At 37.5% G+C, this 19,564-nt stretch overlaps 1 protein-coding gene across 1 annotated transcript in view; it reads right to left on the bottom strand.

The window, feature by feature from the left end:
- Window positions 1–771: 771 nt before the first annotated feature.
- Window positions 772–19,564, bottom strand: part of LOC110287638 (selection and upkeep of intraepithelial T-cells protein 6-like) — a 36,048-nt gene continuing 17,255 nt past the window's right edge. The window contains exons 3-4 of the mRNA XM_021154201.1: window positions 2,680–3,027; window positions 772–1,144 (exon numbers count right to left, since the gene is read on the bottom strand). Of these exons, the coding sequence (XP_021009860.1) occupies window positions 795–1,144; window positions 2,680–3,027 (698 nt within the window). The 3' untranslated portion in view covers window positions 772–794. The remainder of the gene's footprint in view (window positions 1,145–2,679; window positions 3,028–19,564) is intronic.

Genomic DNA, 19,564 nt, shown 5'->3' with positions numbered 1-19,564 from the left:
TTCTGTATGTGTGAATGTGATAGAAGTGGAACTCAAGGTAATGGTTTGATTTTGAGAAACTGAAAATATAAAATTCCAGTAAATGGCATTAAATTAAGCAAGCATGAGATTAACCATGAATTTAGTTTTTGATATGCTTATTTTATGATATTTATAAGACGTTTGGTTTGACTTATGAATTTTCACGTGAAATAAGAAGTGAGAGAAGATATAACTTTTAGAACTCTTAGAGTACTGATGGTATTTAAGCTGTGAGATAAAAGGAAACAGAAGAGAGTAAGATGTCAAAGTTTGTGCCTTAAAAACTTCAATGTCAATATCACAGTTTTGTTGACTTGAACCTAACTAGAGTCATCTGGGAAGAAGAAACCTTAATTGAGTAGTTGTCTTTATCAGATTCATTTGTTCCCATCGCTTGATAAATGATGAATATGGTAAGCACATCCCATCAGGGGTGGCTGTTGCCATCTTTGAGAAGCTGTGAAAACCAGGGATACAATGCCAGAGAGCAGTGTTTCTCTGTGGTTTCAATTTCACTTCCTGCATACAAATTCTGATTTTAAGCTCCCATTCTATCTTCCTTTGGTGATGGACTATTATTTAGCAGTATAATCCAAATAGACTCTTCTCCCACCCCAACTTGTTTATGATCATGATATTTTATAATAGTGAAAGAAATAGGATCTACAATAGTGAAGGATAAAGAGTGATAAAATAAATATATCAAAGAAAGTAAGAGATACTAAACTAAGTAATGAGTAAGGCCAAGAAAAAATAAGTCTTTAGAAACCAAGTCAAGATGTAATAGAATAGCAAGTATGTGTGAGAGTGGCAGTTAGTGAAGAAAGAATGCACATTTTACCTGGTAGGACAATACTTATGCTTTCTTCTTGGTGAGTTACAAAGTTTTGAATATAACAGGTTGCACTCCAGTGGGAGTTGGATTTAATAAAAAGGTCCATTGTCATGTTGAAAACTTCATTTTCATCCTGTGAATGGAATTTTGATGTAGCTGGAATGTACTCTCCTTTGCTGTCTCTCCATTCCATGCGAGGCTTTGGGAACCAACCTCCTGAATGACACTCCAACCTCACACCTGTGATATTTGGGGGATTCATAAGAATCTGTATGTCTGAGCTTGTAGCTGGTTGAAAACAAAACAGGAAAATACTAATGTTAGGTATACATGGAATAGGACATGGTAAAATAATAAATGTTCTTTTCAATTTTAATCCCAGTTTCAAAAGATAAATAAATAGTGAAAAGGCTACAGGACTCTGTTTTCCATAAGATGCTTGTGATAATAACAAGAGTTAGATGGGAAGGATATACGATGCCATCAGCATCATGTCCAAATTAAGTCAGCTTTGAAAAGATCACTTTCACTTGGTTTTTCATTTATTTTAGTAATTTTTTTTAAATTTTTTACTAAGTAATAGAAGTGAAGCTTGGTTTTTTGTTTATGATAAACAGAAATAAATATATGAACCTCATACAAGTTAGAATTTAATGTTTTTGTTTTAGCATTGTCAGTAGATTATAAAAATGAGTTTTATTTTAAACACCATGGAGTGACTTTAGTTAAAACTATATGTATTTTACTCATATGTAATTTTATAAAATGTGTTTCATATAAAAGAGTTAATACATTAATGCTATGTAAAGTTTATATTAATTTAGAAAAGCTGAACATGTCTGAAATTTTCAGGATAGTTTCAGAGATATAAATTTGTGATCTATATTGGCAAAGAATTTTATGGAGATTTAAGGCACTATATCAAAACTGATCTGTCTAGTAAAATATCTCTGGAATAAAAAACAATTTTTCTATCTGGGCTAACATAGTAGCTCTTTGCTACCTATGACTACTAAACATGGCAGTGGGCTATATTGTGTTCCTTTATTACATGATAGCAAATAAAGATTAATCATCTGGGTACAGAATGCTATATATATGGGCACATGGGTATGGATTTCTTCAGTTTCCTTTAAACCTTCCACTTTACCTCCACCTCTTTTTTCCTTTAGAATATTTCAGAGCTAGTAAAGGAATATAAAATGAATACATACTTCACAGATAGCATTATATTTGAGGAGAGGGAAACTTGCAGTAAAAAATTTAGATTTACAAAAATTAATTGGCAATGAGCAGTCAGTAAATTGATTTGGACACAAATGAAAAAATCTATTTCAGTAAGCAGATTATTATTTTTTACATTAATGAAATTTTTATACAATATATTCTGATAATTTCCCTTCTTCACCTCTAACTATATCTTTCCCAGCTCTTTACACTCCCAGTATTTTATTTTATTTTTATTTTTTTAGTGAAAAACATATTTTTTAAATTCAGTTCATCTGGAAAATACTAAAGTGTTGTCATAAACATTTGAAAGGTTAGGGAAAATAATCCAAATAGTATCTGATAAGATGTTGAAATCTAACAGTGTGTTTAGATATAACAAGAAAGTCTTTCCTGGTATAACTAACTTCTCTACATTGAAGTAATTTTCATTTTTGATCTTCCATAACATCCAATTTAAAAATTAGATGCATAGAGATCATCTTGTTAGTCAATCCATGCAATAAGAGTTAAACACTAAGAATTTTCCATCTATTCAATACTATATACGTTTTGAATCATGGGTACACAGCAGTTGCAGAGGGATCCATGCCTACCTGTGACCTTGACGTCTATGATATGCTCTTCATAGAATTTGTCATCTTTGAAGAAGCAGTGGTAGGACCCACTGTCAACAGTAGTTACTTTAAAGATCTTGAGGGTTACTTTCCCTTTCCCAATGTCATCTTTCAGGAGTTCAGTTCTTTCTACATACTTGTAGACAATTTCTCCAGGAAGGTCTTTACCATTCCTATACAGGTATACTGGCTCTGAATAGCGATTCTTGAACCAGCGAATTTCCATGTGCTTTGCTTGTTGTGGTGGAGACAACTGACAACTGAGTTCTAGGTTTCCACCCAATGGAACCAAGACTGGACTCTCTAAGCCATTCACAGTGAATTGTTCTGTGGAGGATTACAATAATAAAAAGACAAGGATGAGAATGAGTAAACATGTTCAGACCTCTTGTTGAAATTATTCTCTGATGATCCCTTCTCTGTCCTCTCTCCCTCTCTCTCAAACAATCACATATACTCAGTCCACTTAAGATCACTTTGTTTATTCTGGATGTATCTTAGTGATAATTTACATAGTTGATCATAAGTAGAAAGTGTTACTACAAATGGTTAGAGAAGTTTTTCAGAAATTGCTGCAAGTGCTGAACCACTTCAAGAGGGGCTAGACTCAAGGCATATCAAGGTAATGAGCAAGATAGTAGCAGAGAAAATGGCAGCAGTAGGCCATGTCATGTATTAGAGATTTTGATGAATTGAAGCTTCATATACATTAAAGAGTCCATATCTCATGAGTCTTGAAATATATACACAATGATTGTAGATGAGTATGTGGCAGGTCTTGTTACCCCTTTGTGTTAAATCCTCACTCTTTTAGTTATATAGATGATGGGGCCATGACCTCCATTGCTCTTAGAGGTTCAATAATTGACCAGAGACTGATAATATATTCATGATATAGCCATGTACCCATGTGCTCCTGATCTACCCTGATAACTTCATATGTGTCCTTTGTTGAATGTTTTATTAACTTGTATGTAATTTTGTTCCTCATGATTCATACTGTACTGGTGAAGATGGTTAGTTGTACAGATGTATACAGTTATTCCAAAGCAGGATGTACACTCAAAATTTGGCAAAGTGCTGTACTATAAAACTGAGTCACTCAGGGCAATACTCAGCTTTAAAATTCTTGTTCCTCATGATATAGAGTTAAATAGAGCAGGGCAGAACCTGAATTCTACAGTAAATAGTGATGCAAGATAGCTCAATATTGTGCCATTAGAATATTTCAAATCAAAGTAACAGTAAACTATCAACCTATTATTAGAATAGCTGAAATACAAACCACTGGCAACAAAAAGTAGTGGCACTTGATGAAAACAAGACAACTGTTATATATTGGTGGTAGCAAAGCAGAATGATACAGGTATTATGGAAGATAGTTTGGAAGTTTCTAACAGTGCCAGATTGAGCTTACTATAGTTTATCCACACAGACATAACTTTAAATGCAGTGCAAATAATCTGAAGAGTACATCTTTATTAAAATATGTGCACAAATATCAATATCATCCTTATTCACAGTTGCTAAAAATTGGAAGAAATCAAAATACACATAAGTGAGTGAAAAAAGTGAGTGAAAATTCCATAAGTGAGTGAAAAAAAACTCTTACATTCATACAAGGAAATATAAGTTAGCAAACAAATTAATACCATAGCAATATAAATATTAGGGGGCCAACCAACCAATTTTGATGGGACTTAAAGCCTATTTCATGAGAAAAAATACCTGAAACCCCTGAAGTGGTCAAGAAACTGAGGTCAGATGAGTCATGGTCATAGGGAAAACCATAATACTAATATTCTATTAAAGGACCATAGTAATAAAATGACTCCTAATAACATATTGCTACCTGTAGATCAGTGGTTAGCTTATCCGTTGCTAGAGAAGTTACTTTTTCAATAGTGGAAAATGAACAGAGACCCAGAACATATGCAGAAAGTGAGAAACTTGAGTGTAGAGAGAATCTCTTTTGTACTGGTTGTTAATCACTAGTTAATAAAGACTGATTGACTGATAGCTGAGGCAAAAAAGAGATGGAGGGAGTTCTGGTAGGAAGAAAGATTCTAGGATTTAGTCAAGCACTGGATGATTTCCCCTGGAACATGCAGGAGGAAAGAAGCATGAGAGAGTTAAAGAGCATGCTCTAAGTTAAAGAACATGGCAGAACTCAGATTAGAGTACCAGAGATACTTAGTTAAGAGATTGTTGGATAATAAACAAAAGTTAACTGTTTAATTTAAAAGTCTTTTTAAATATATGTTGAATCTCAAAGTCATTATTTCTAGGAGCTTGCAGTAGGGAGGAAAAACACACATTTTATAGGTAATATCAATTGTAATAGTCATGCTATCCAAACTTAGCACCTAAGAAGACCCTAGTGAAAGGTGTGGAGTCAGGATAGTCAGACAGGAGGCCTGGTTTCTGAGAGTGGGGATATCCCACAGTCATAACTCTGACCCATAATTGTTCCTGTCTGAAAAAAATTACAGGGAGGGAAATGGAGAAGAGCCTGAGGAAAAGAAGGTACAGCAAAAGGCCAAAAGTGGGATCCAGCTCAAGGGAAGGTCCCAGGATATGACACTATTATGGAGAATATGGAGCACTCACAAAAAAAGACCTAGCAAGATCACACTCTGGAAGACCCAACAAGCAGCTGAAAGAGTCGGATGCAGATATCTTGTAGGAAGACCAGCAGTCTCAATTAATCTTCCAGATCCCAAGATCTCTCAAAAACTGAACCACCAACCAGGCAGCATACACCAGCTGATATGAGGCCCCCAACACCCATACAGTAGAGGACTGCCTGGTCCAAGTTCATTCAGAGAGGATGTATATAACCCTTACAATATTGGAGGCCCAAGGGAGTTCAGAGGACAGGTGGGGTGGGGTGGACATCCACATGAAGACAGCAGGTGAGGAGGCAGCAGCAGGTGAGGAGGAGGTAAGAGATCTGGAACAGTTGGAGGGTAAACAGGAGGCAGGGGAAATAAAATATGGAGTATAAAATAATAAACTATTAAAAAAAAAGATTGAGAGCAAACCAGAGCTTCAGGAGTGCCCCAAAGGAGAAATACTTCCCAGTAGCCTTGCTGGAAATAAGCCTGGTAAAAGTGGTTGTTTAGCAGATTTTCTAACCAGAGCCAGAAAGCAGAAGAAAATGTAAATGTGAAAGGTGTCTGTCTCTTTTAAGAAGTTCTTATTGGGTGGTGGGGAGTGAAGAATCACCCTCGCAAAGGCAAAGGAGAGGTGGGTGGGTTGAAGATCTCTGGGATGGGGGAGCAGGAGATGGGGGTCAAATCGGGAATGTAAATGAGTAAAATAATGAATTTTTTAAAAAATGTGCTCTCTCATAGTACAACCTCATGGTATACTAGCTGTGGTTTCTCCTAATGACAGCTAGATTATAGCACACTAGAGAGAGCTAGGTGGCCAATGGTAAGGTTACAGTCCAATTCAGGTACTTGTGGGAGAAGTATACTGCAGTCTGGAAGTCAGAATATATTCAGCCAGAGTTAGGATATAGATAGAGCCTGCAGTTATTTATCTGTGACCCTAATAATTAGAGTAGGGAAAATATTCTGCAATATGAGCTAGCTGAACAGTTGTGGTGGAGCTAATGTGAGAGCAAAGTGCAAACTGAGAAGTTCTAAGAATAGAAATTGATAAAATATTGAGTTTGGAAAACAATAAAACGGAAGGGATGTTGGGTATATAAAAGTCATAGGAAGAAATATTTACTTTGAATATAAGAAAGTAAAGTCTTGGAGGAGAGGTTTTGAGATTAAAAAAGAAAAACCTATTTTATGGTTAAAATGGAGAGAAACACAATGACACAATACATATGAATTCCATATGATCCTATTTCACTTAAAAATGGTTATTTTCTTTCAACAGTGATCACAGTTTTGTATATCCTCTTTAGGAAAGATCAAAATAAGTTAGACTTGAAAAAAAAAAGAAAACACTAAAAAAATTGATGCTAGATTCAGGACTAGAAAACAGAGATTGGAAGAATCTGTGAATCAAAATAGGGAACATTCAGATGAGTCCAATCTGGAACTTATGATGACATTAGAGAGGATAGTTTCAGCTAAGAGAAATCCACAGGGTTATGAAAAATCAGAATGTCAGCCCATTGAAAATATAATACATTGAATTAAAATCCCAGATTGTACTTACTGATGTATATCAATGTTATACAATAGATGAAATGGTTTCTGTGGCAGAGTTTCAAGAGTTGATTTATGTATACATGTTGGTGCATCATACTATTTGTTCATTTTCAGAATTGCAATGACTATTTGCTTTGAATCCTGAGGATGCTTTTGAGACTATAAATTTAATTCTTTAGCTATTTTATGTATTTACATTCCAAATGTTGTCCCTTTTCCCATTTCCCCCTTTGCAAATCCCCTTGTCTAGATGCACTCCCTCTTGCTTCTATGTGGGTGCTCCCCCAACTGGATACCAACTCCTGCCTCACTGCACTAGCATTTACCCCTGCTCATACATTGAGCCTCCACAGGACCAAGGTACTCCCTTCCCACTGACTGTCTTGGAGGTCCCTTTGTAGATTGGGACTAATGATGCTTTTGGCATGTCTATCTATTGTTTTTGGACATTATTGCATAGAAATTGTTACAGATATTTCACAATCTTACAGAACAAACAATTATGGAGAAATCTAACAGGAATTTAAAGAAGTTGCTCATAGAACAGAAAGGGAAGGAAGAATCTCCAAGGACTAGATTAAGTGGTGTTTTGTTGCCTTTAAACTTTTTAAATGTTCAGGAAGCACAACTGTTAAAAAGCACTCGGGTTTCTTTAGAAAGGAAGCTTAATTAGCTCAGCCAATAAAAGTCCTAATTTCAGAGTGGAAAAACCTCCCAATGGGAAAAAGAAAAGCCCTGGGTCAGCCAATTTTAGTGCAGACTTCTACCAAACCTTCAGAGAAGTGCTAATGCCAACACTCCTCAAAATATTCAATTAAAATAGACACAGAAAAAACACTACCTAATTCATTCTATGAAGGCACAATTCCTCTGATACCTAGATGGAAAATAATTTCAGATCAATTTTAATAACTAATATTGATGCCAAAATAATAAAAGCCCAGCAAAATGAATCCAAGAATATATCAAAACTATCATTCATCAAAATCAAGTAGGCCTCATCCCAGGTATGCAGGGATGTTTCAATATATGAAAACCCATTAACATAATTCACTATGTAAACAGACTGAAAGAAAAAATCACCGGGCAGTGGTTGCACATGCCTTTAATCCCAGCACTTGGGAGGCAGAATCAGGCAGTTTTCTGAGTTCGAGGCCAGCCTGGTCTACAAAGTGAGTTCCAGGACAGCCAGGGCTAAACAGAGAAACCCTGTCTTGAAAATCCAAATAAATAAATAAATAAATAAATAAATAAATAAATAAATATAAAAGAAAGAAAAGAAAGAAAAAAAAAGAAATCATATGATTGTGGGGCATTGGGCTGTGCACAAATAGGTTGCTCTCCAGTCAAGCTGAGACATTGAACCACAGGACCCTGTGGTGATAATTCATGTACATGGGTAGAAGGATGTCTCTTATGTCTCCTGGAACTATGACTCCTGCCTAAGTTACCACCCCCGACAGCCCCCACAAGAGAAGCATGGCTAAAAGTCAGGTAAGCAATATCCCAAACTTCTGACCTTCAGGCTAAACTCCTCCCCAATTACCTAGCCACAGTAAAGACCATAAAAAGGGCTGTTCAGCCCCACCTCACTCTCTTAACTGTCTCTCTATATATTCTCTCTGCCTCTCTCTTTCTCTCTCTCTGTCTCTCTCTCTGTCTCTCTCTCTCTCTCTCTCTCTCTCTCTCTCTCTCTCTCTTTCTCTCTCTCTTTCTACCCCTGCCTTTCTATAATAAAAATCTAAAGCCATAGATAGTCTCTGCTCCAGTCAAGATCCTCTCTGCTCACTCTCATTAGTGTTGTAAATCTCTTCCCTCAACCCTCACTCCCATAACTACAGTGGCTTTAGTAGGTAGTAGGTAGCTCTGGTGCTCCCAGGTAGGGCTGCCCCTTTGCCACCCCCTGAAGAGTGGGTCAGAGGCTTAGATGCCCACCCAGGAATGACTGGAAGGTAGATACACCCCTCCCATGCCTGACTGACCAGAGAATAGGTGGAACTCTGGTTGGGTGTGGGTCTTCCCTTTCCCCCTCTTCCCCAGGGCCCCCTTTTTAGTTCCCAACATATGATGATCTCATTAGATTCTGAAAAAGTCTTTGATAAAAATACAATACTTTTTCATGTTAAATGTATTGGAAAGAGCAGGAATTCAAGGCCCCATACCTAAACATAAAAAAGCAATATATAGCAATACATCAGTCAGTAAGAAATTAAATGGAAAGATACATTAAACAATCCCACTAAAACCAGGGACAAGACAAGGCTGCCCACTTTCAACACATGTATTAAATAAAGTACTCAAAAATCTAGCTAGAGCAAAAAGAAAAGGAAAGAAAATCAAGGGTATACAAATTTTAAAGAAGTCAAAGTATCACAATTTGTAAATGATATGATAGTGTATATCTGTGACCACTAACATTCTACCAGAGAAAGTAAACAGCTAACAAATAACTTAGAAAAAAGTGGCTGGATATAAAATTACCTCAGACATGTGTAGCCTTTTTTCTGCAAATGATAAATGGGCTAAGAAAGAAAAATAGGGAAACAAAACCCTGTTCAACAGTCACAAATAATGTAAAATGACTTGTCAGGACTGTAATGCCTCAGGTTCTAAGGCCAATAATTGCCGAATGGGACATCATAAATCTAAAATGTTTCTGTAAGACAAAAGACACAGTCCATAGGACATATTAGCGATCTACAGATTGGGGGAAAAATACTTCACTAACAACAAATTTTATATAGGGATATTATGCAAAATATATAAAGAACTCAAGAAGCTAACCTACACAAAACCAAATAACTCAATCAAAAAATGGGGTCCATAGCTAAATAGAATTCACAACAAACAAATCTCAAATGCCTAGAAAATACTTAGTAATGTTCAAAGTCCTTATTAATCAGGGAAATGCAAATTGAAAGGACCTTCAGATTTGACCTTCCACCAATCTGAATGGCTAAGCTAAAATATTCAGATGACAGCACATGTTGGTGAGGGTGTCAAGAAAGAGGAATACCCCTCCATTGTTTGTGGGATTGCAAACTGGTACAACCACTCTAGAAATCAATCTGGTGGTCGCTCAGGAAACTGGATATATGTCTTCCTGACTCACTTATACAGCTCTTGGTCATATATCCAAAAGTTTCCCAGTCATGTCATAAGGACATGCCCTCCACTATGTACATAGTGGCCTTCTTTTTAAGAGCCAGAAACTCAAAACAACCAGATCTCCCTTAAATGAAGAAGGATACAGAAAATATGGTTTAGAATAGTATTCAGCTATTAAGAAAGAGGGCATCACGAGTTTTTAGGCCAATGGATTAACTAGAAAATATCATCCTTAGGTAACACAGACCTAATATGATATCCATGGTTTGTACTCACTAGTAAGTGGATATTACCCAAAAAGCACATAATACCTAGGACAAAATTCACAGAACTTGAGTTTAGGAAGCAGGAAGGCCTAACTGAGGATGCTTTGATTCTACTTATAAGGGGGAAGAAAATAATCCAGGAGGTAGAGTAAAGGAGGAACATGTGAGGGAGAGGGGAGAGGGAGGGAGAATGGGATCAGGTATGGGGAGGAGGACAACAGAGAAACCCAGGGGCTCAGTAGAATGAATGGAAATTTCAGCGTCATGGGGTTGGAAGTGAATAGACCCTTTAGAAATTACCAGAGACCTGGAAGATAAGAGACTCGGGACTCAATGGGAGTGACCTTAAAAGAAATGCCCAACAGTGGAGAGAGGAGGAACTTGAAGAGTCCATCAGTAGTAAATAGACATGGCCTCAATGGAAGGATGGAGTTACCAACCCATAGGCAAAATTTCTGGCCTAGAATTGTTCTTGCTTATAAGAACTGCAGAAAAAAAAAATGGAGAAGGGATGGAGGAAAAGGCAGTCCATTGAGCAGCCCAACTTGGGATCCATCTCCTTGGGAGACACCAAGGCTTGACACTGTTACTGATGCTATGGTGCACTTATGGAAAGTAGGCTAGTATGGCTGTCCTCTGAGATGCTAAAACAAAAACTGACTGTTATGGGTGCAGATATTTACACAGAACCATTAGACTGAAGTCAGGAACCTTCATGGTTGAATTAAGGGAAGGGTGGAAGAAGCTGAAGAGGAAGGTGACTCCAGAGGAGACGAGCAGTCTCAAGTAGCCCAAACCCATAGGAAATTCCAGACCCTGAGTCACTAACCAGGTAGCATACAGGAACTGGTCTAAGGATCCTGACACATATATACCAGAGGACTTCCTGGTCTGGCTTCAGTGGGACAAGAAATACCTAATCCTCAAGAAACTTGAGGCCTCATGAAAGGAGAAGCCCTGGTGAGAGGAAACATCCTCTTGGATGCAGGGGTGAGGAGGAATGGGATGAGGAACTATGACAGGGGAAACCTTGAGGGAGCAATGGCTGGATTGTAAATATGTGTGTGTGTGTGTGTGTGTGTGTGTGTGTGTGTGTGTGTGTGTGTTGATAATAATACCCTGTTCAAAATAGCAATATTGTCTTAAGCAAGGCAATCCAGGCTCAGAAAAACAAACACTATGTGTTCTTCCTCATATGTGGATCCTAGCTTCTGTCCCATATGTATATCTAAACCAGGAAAGAAGCTTAGAAGATGGGTTAGAAGCCGGGCGTGGTGGCGCACGCCTTTAATCCCAGCACTTGGGAGGCAGAGGCAGGCGGATTTCTGAGTTTGAGGCCAGCCTGGTCTACAAAGTGAGTGCCAGGACAGCCAGGGCTACACAGAGAAACCCTGTCTCAAAAAACAAAAACAAAAAAAAGAAGATGGGTTAGTAGAAAAAGTAGTATCTATGCAAGCATGAGGAGAACAATTTGGATCTTTGCTATACCCTTCAATACTGGGAGAATGGAAATAGAGGAAAACATGACACTGAAGATAAATTATGCACTAAAGAATACCTCTTCAGATTGTAGAAGCCAGAGGGATCAAGGGTCATGGCTCATAGGGGCTCATAGAGACTGAATCAACAATCAGAGAGCCTGCATGGGTCTGACATAAGCCTTCTGCATATATGTTATGGTTGTGTAGCTTGCTCTTCTTGTGGAACTCCTAACAGAGGGAGCAGGGTCTGTCTCTGACTCTCTTGGTTGCTTTTATGACTCCTTTCTTCATATTGTGTTACCCAGTTCAGCCTTGATATAAGAGGAATTGCTAGTCTTGCTGTAACTTGTTATGCCATCTTTGGTTGCCATCCTCAGGCAGCCTGCCATTTTCTGAAGGGAAACAGAGGAGGAAGAGATGAAGGAGGGAGGCCAAGGAGGGGAAAGGTAAAGAGGGTCTGAGAGGGGAGGAGTGTGGGGAAACCAAGATCATGATGTAATATATGAGATAATACCAAAGATAAGACCAAAGCTGAAAATAATGCAATAAAGATAGAGAAGAATCCAGGCTCAAAAGTCAGACAATATATGTAACAAAATCATAGAAAAAATTCCTAATTTGAATATCATTCCTAGACTACAAGAAGGTTACAGAATGTCAAATAAAGACATTCTGTAAATGTCCAGTAAAGACAGTCCCCATACCACATAAAAAGCAAAACAATAAACATAAAGAACAAAGAAAGAATATTAAAAGCATCAAAGGACAAAAAGGCCAACTAACTAACCTATGAAGGCAGATCTATTAGAATTTCACCCAACTTCTTAGTGGAGAGTCTAAAAGCCAGAGTGGCCTAGACAGATGTCTTGTAGAAATCAAGAGAACATTGATACCAGCCCAGACTACTATACTCGGCAAAATTTTCAATTACCATAGATGGGAAAAACAAGATATTTCATGACAAAGTAATATTTAAACAATATCTATTCACCAATCCAAACCTACAGAAGGTACTACCAGAAAACTTCAACCCAATTACATTAATTACACCCATGAAAAAAATAACCATAAAAAGTCTCCTGCCAGCACTACTAAAAAATACTAAAGGGGAAGCAGACACAGACATACAGAAACAGAAACACACCATTACTACCACCACCACTACCAATATGACCATAACCACCATAAAAACAATCAACAAAATAACAAAAATCAACTAACAAAAAATTTAAATAAAGAAAAAAATTAACAATCATTGGTTGATCCCTCTACCAGTCCAACCCAATTCATCAGACCTGCTGATCCAGAAACATACCTGTTAGGTTTTCTTCCCCCACTCATCATCTCTACTAGCTAAGGCACCTCCAACTCCCCTGAGTGACTTTTATCTCAAATGTTGCCTCTGTGTTTTCTTTATTGCTTCTATTTCCATTTTCAGGTCTTGAACAGTTTCATCATTTCTTTTACCTGTTTAATTATATTTTTCTGTATTTCTTTATATTTATTTTTTCATCTTTAAAGGTTTCTTCCTCTTTGATTGCATATTTCTGTATTTCTTTAAATGATACAATAATTTCTTCTATAAATTTCTCTATCATCTTTATAAGATGAGATTTAAGTTCATTGCTTTGTTTAAGTGTGTTAAGCTATCTAGGGCATGTTGTAGTAAGAGAGCTGGGTTCTGATGGTGCCATATTGCTCTGGCTTGTTGGTTGTGTTCTTGCAGATTCCTTTTGCCACCTGGTTGTCGCTGGTGTTGGCTTCCCTGGTAGTCCCTGGTGGTAGCAGACCTGTCCAAAACTTGCTCTGTAGACTGATCTTAAACTCAAAGATCAGCATGCCTGTCACCTGAGTGCTGGAAATAAAGGTGTGCTGCCATGCCTGCACCTAACCTTTTCTTTATGTTGAACTTGATTTGTAACAGGCTGGTCCTGAACTCAATGATGTGCTTCATTTCAACTCCTGGGATTAAAGAAATGCAAGAAGACAGCTGGACCAATGATTTTCTTCAGAAAAAAAAATCTTTTAAATCATCTTTATAAGAATGGAAACTATTCCTCAATATATGGATTACTGTTGTGCCTATAATTTCTGGATTGCATTTCATAACATATATAGTCAAGTTGATAACTGAGAGTAAGTTTGACTTACAATCGTATCTACTTATGCCCAAATAAAACAATAACCAGCTTATAACAATATATAACATGATGCAACTATCCCTTGTTCAACTGCAAATGCATAAACCAAAGTTTAGCTGGGTGTGATCTTGCTCAAGGTCAGTTCTCCCTTAATTCCATTTAATATCCTTGCGCATAGGATTTAGCCCCATTCCACTTTCTGGTGTCCCTTTAATACTTAAATCATACATTTTGTGTTTTTTTTTTCTAAGCTTGATATGCTTGATTGAAATGTACTTCATAAGAGTGAATCACAGGACTGTCTTTGTTAGTCTTTTTATTTTTTTGAGATTTACTTTGTCAATACAATTATCTAAATCTCTTCACCTTTAGCTCAGGCAGACTCTTTGTACAAGACCAAAAATCTGCCACATTCTTCACCAAAATACCACAAGAACTGTCTCTAGGCCACATAACAAGAATCTTCTCCTCAGACACTTCCTGATGAAGGCACCCATAATTCAAATCACTCCAGCACCACAGTCTTCCATGCTTTTATTAGTATGACTCATTAAGCCTCACTTAAAGCATTCTACTGCTTTCCAAATGGCCAGAAATCTACATTAATCCAAACAAAAACATGGTCATGACTATCACAGCAATACTCAACTCCTGGTACCTATCTTTATATTAGGGTTTTATTGCTCTAAAGAGACACCATCACCAAGACAACTCTTGGAAAATATTTAAGTGTGTCTGGCTTATACTTTCAGGAGTTTAGTCTATTATCATCACGGTAGAAATCAGGGCAGTGCACAGGCAGCCAGCCATGGTGCTGGAGGATATCTACATCTATAAGTTCTATGTCTTGATCTGAAAGCAGCAGCAAGTGATTATTTTCTGCAGACAGTCAGGAGGAAACTGGCTTCTTCAGGAACCCAGGAGGAGCACTCATTCTACACTGGGTGGAACATAAACATAGGAAACTTCAAAGCCCATCCCACAGTCGCATTCTTCCTCCAACAAGGCCATACCTATTCCAATAAGGCCACACATCCTAATAGTGCTACACCACATGGAATTCAAGCACATACATCTATTGGGACCAAACTTATTCAAACCGTCATACCTTTTACATACAAATGACAGCAATAATGAGAAAAACATCAGGAAAATAAACCTCTTCAATCCCCAAAATAATATGACTTCTTCATGTTACACAAACCAAACAAGAGAAAGAAATGGAAAGGATCCCGAAGTGGAATCCAGCTCAAGGAGAGGCCCCAAGGCCTGTTACTATTACTGAGGATATGGAGTGCTCACAAAAAGGGATCTATCATGACAGTGCTCCAAAAGACCAAAGAAGCAGCTGAAAGTGTCAGATGCATGTATTTGCACCCAATGAATGGACAGAAGTTGATTATGCCTGTGGTTGAATTAGGGAAAAGCGGGGAGAACCTGAGGAGGAGGATGAACCTGTAGAAGAACCAGCAGTCTCAATTAACCTGGAGCCCTGAGATCTCTTAGACACCGTACCACCAACCAAGCAGCATACACCCGCTGATATGAGGCCTCCAGCATATATAGAGCAGAGGACTGCCAGGTCTAAGTTCAATCAGAGAAGATGCATCTAACCCTCAAGAGACTGCAGGCCCCAGGGAGTTTAGAAGTCTGGTGGAGAGTGTGTGTGTGTGTGTGTGTGTGTGTGTGTGTGTGTGTGTGTTTATGGGGGTGTGGTGTAGGGAGCAGGAAGGAGGTATGGGATGAGGAACAGTCGGAGTGTGGACCGGGAAGGAGATAAAATCTGTAGTGTAATAAAAAATAAAAAGATTAAATTAAAAGAAGGAATATATATAGAAAAGAAATAAAAATAGACACCCTATTAAAAGCAATCAGTAGATTCAATAAAATTTTCATCAAAATTCTAACACAATTCATTATAAACCTTAAAAAACAATACTCAGCTTCATATGGAAAGCCAAAAAACACATGAAACTAAAAAAATCGTATACGAACAAACTTCTGGAAATAACAGTATCCCAGATTTCAAGCTTTAATTAAACCAGCATTAAGATTAAAAAAAAAAAAAAAAAAAAACCTGAGTAGGATTGGCATACAAACAGACAAATTGATAAATGGCATCAAATCAAAGAACTAGACATAAATGCATACACATGTATGGACATCTGATTTTTGATGAAGAAGGTAGAAAAATACGATGGAAGAACAAATGATGCTCCTCTAATTAGATTTTGGTCCTTTCAAAAGTACAAATAGATCCATATATATCACACTGCACAAAGCACAAAGCCCTCAACCTAAATAAATCCAGATATACTCAAATTTGACAAAAGAGAAGGGGGGATAACCTTGAATATATTGGCATAGAAGACAACTTCAGGAAAGAACTTGAATAGCACAGGCATTAAGATAAACACTCTATAGAATGGGAAGATTTTTGCCAGCTCCATATCTGACAGAGGGCATATGTGCAAAATAAATAAAGAACTCAGGAAACTTCAACAACAAACAAAATTAAAAATCAAGTACAGATCTAAATAAAGATTTTTCAACAGAGAGATTTCAAATGGCTAAAAAACATTTAAAGAAATGTTCAATATGCTTAGCAATGAGGGAGATAAAATAAAACTGACTTTGGCATTCTGTCCTTCTTCTGTCAGAATAGCTAAGATCCAATGCACAAATGACAGATCAGGCTAGTAAAGATATAGACCAAGGGTAAAACCTCTTTAGTGCTGTTGGGAGTTCAAACTTGTACAATAAACTTGAAAATCAATATGATAGTTTCAACATCAAGATTCAGTTATACCACTACTGGATATCTATTGAAAGAAATTCATTGTACCACAATGACACTTGCTCAAATATGCCTACAGCAGATTTATTTATAATGGCTAGAAAATTGAACCAACTTAGATCTCCCTCAAACAAAAGAATGAATATTGAAAAAGTGGTACAATTATGCAGTGGAGTGATTATAAGTTTTTTAAAAATGATATAAAATATATAGGCAAATGGATGAAACTAGAAAAAATTATCCTGATTGAGATAACACAGATTCAGAAACACTAACATGGTATATACTCACTTATAACTGGATATTAGCTCTATAATATAGGATAATCATAATCTGCACACCCAGAGATGCTGAGTAACAAGGACAGCATACGGGGGATGTAAGGATCACTCTGGGAAGGGAAAATAAAATATATCTTTCTGTGGACAGGGTTTGGTGAGGTTGGGAACAGGATTTATCAGGTGGGAGGGAAAGGGAGAAAATACTGGAAGAAAAGACTGGAATTTAGGTTTAATTTGGGGGTGATATTTAAAAGTAATGAAATGCAAACTCCTTGGAATCATTTAATAGTAACCCTATTAAGATATCTAATAATAGGGGACAGAGCACCTGAACTGGCTATCTTATATAACCAGCCAAGGCCACAAGTGGAGGGATTGGGACACCAACCCAACTACAAAATCTTTGAAGTACAGTGCGTCCTGTCTGCAGAATGTTCTGGGAATGTAGCCTGCATAATTCTTATCTAAGAGACTAGGAGACTACCTCCAGCAACTGATAGTAGCAAATACAAAGACCCACAGCAAAGCAAAAATTAGACAGAGCTTGGGTAATGCTGTAGAGGAGATGAAGAAATCGGAGGGATGAGGAATACCCCAAGAACTTGGCCCACAGTGTCAACAGACTGGAACTCATGAGGGCTCAAATAGATTAGGGAGTCAGCAGAGGTCTGACCTTAGTCATCAGCATATGCTATAGGTGAGTAGCTTGATTTGCTTGCTAAATTCCTAACATTGTGAGCAGGTGCTTGCCTGATTACTGCCGACTCTTTGATCTCTTTTTCCTATTAATACAGCCTTGATGTGATGGCATGTGACTAGTCTTATTGTAAATTGCTATGACCTGTTTGGATGATATCTCTGGAAAGCCTGACCTTTTCTGAGGGGAGTCAGATGAAGGATGGATCTGGAATCAAGGGGAGATGGGAGGAAGATACTGGTAGGAGGGGAGTGAGAAAAATTGCATTTGGGATTCAATAAATGATGGAAGAATGAAAATGAAAATAAAATTAAAATGTTTGTAACTGGTCAAAATACTGAGAATAAATGCATGTTTACTGATACACCCCAAATAAGAGGTTTATATTAATGCTCTTGTGTCTTAAAGAATATAGTAGAGTGGGTAGGCAAGATAATTAGAATGGATGTATAAGCTGAAAGATGGGGTAGGAGTGTTGTAGCATGCTATATTCTGGACAGGACGTGACTGTTAAACTCATCAATTACAACACCTGTTATTAACAGAACAAGAACTGCATAAAACAAGCTAGTCTATAATTCAACTCATGGGGACTCACCAATTTCTGAGAAATTTTTACCAAATTATGGCTGTTGAATGAGGGGTTGTAATTTTTCTTGAAAATGTGGCAGCTAGTGTGTTGTTGATAGAATGGATGTGTATGCCTTATACCCATGTTCAAGCAGATGATACCAACTGGACTCAGAAAAAGAAGAGGATTTCATAATGAAGGGAAATGCATTGGAATGATCTGAATGGAGCAAATCAGGGAGTTTTGTATGGGTATGATAAAGATGCATTGTATGTATATAAGAATGTGTCAAAGAATAAATTTTTAAATTCTAATATAACTAGACAAGTAGAAAAAAATAAAGCACATATTCTAAATACATTAATGGTATTTGTAATTCATAAAATAAAATGAAAATAAATATAAAAGAATTCCATACTTTCAAGTATATTTACTGATATTTTAAGATATTATCCTTTAAGAAAATTGTAGAAGCCCTTCTGGTCAGCACCAGCACCGGGTAACCTTGGGCATGGAGTTGGCAGACACCCCCAAGGTCCCTACAGGACTCTCCATGCGATCTTAGGACCACTGACCAGACAGCTCCACGTTCCTCAAAGGAAACACCACTTCCAGACACTGTAACACGCCCAGGATCTTTGACAACAGGATCCCAGGATAAAAGAAGGTTGGTCACACCAGTATTTCAGGGTCTCAGAGGAACTTGACTGTCAAGAACACTGACATACCCAGAATCTCAGGTTCACAGGAGCCCACAAGCAAAGGATCAAGAGAAACCTGGACTCTGAGGAGCCCTGAATCAACTGGGATTATAGGAAGGACAGGCGCCAATCAGATACATTGAGGTTAGCAAATACTTGAGATAAGATGGCAAGAGGCAAGCTTAAGAACAGAAGCAACAGAAACCAAGGTTACTTGGCATCATCAGAACCAAACTCTCCCACCATAACAAGTCCTGGATACACCATAACACCAGAAAAGCAAGACATGGATGTAAAGTCACTACTTATGATGATGATGGAGGACCTTAAGAAGGAAATACAGGAAAACACAGGTAAACAGCTAGAAGCCTTTAAAGAGGAAACACAAAAATGCCTTAAAGAGTCATACATAGGAAAACATGAACAAACAGGACATGGAAGTGAAAAAAAAAAACATGCAGGATCTAAAAAGGGAAATAGAAACAATAAAAAAAAAAAAACCAAAGGGAGACAACTCTGGAGATAGAAACCCTAGGAAAGAAATCAGGAACCATAGATGTGAGCATCAGCAACAGAATACAAGAGATGGAAGAGAGAAACTCAGGTGCAGAAGATTCCATACGGAACATGGATACAACAATCAAAG

Source organism: Mus caroli, unplaced genomic scaffold (genome assembly GCF_900094665.2).
Source record: "Mus caroli unplaced genomic scaffold, CAROLI_EIJ_v1.1 scaffold_11959_1, whole genome shotgun sequence".
NCBI lineage: Eukaryota > Metazoa > Chordata > Mammalia > Rodentia > Muridae > Mus > Mus caroli.
The sequence above is the reverse complement of the archived record's forward strand: the minus strand, read 5'-3'. Positions and strand labels throughout refer to the sequence as shown.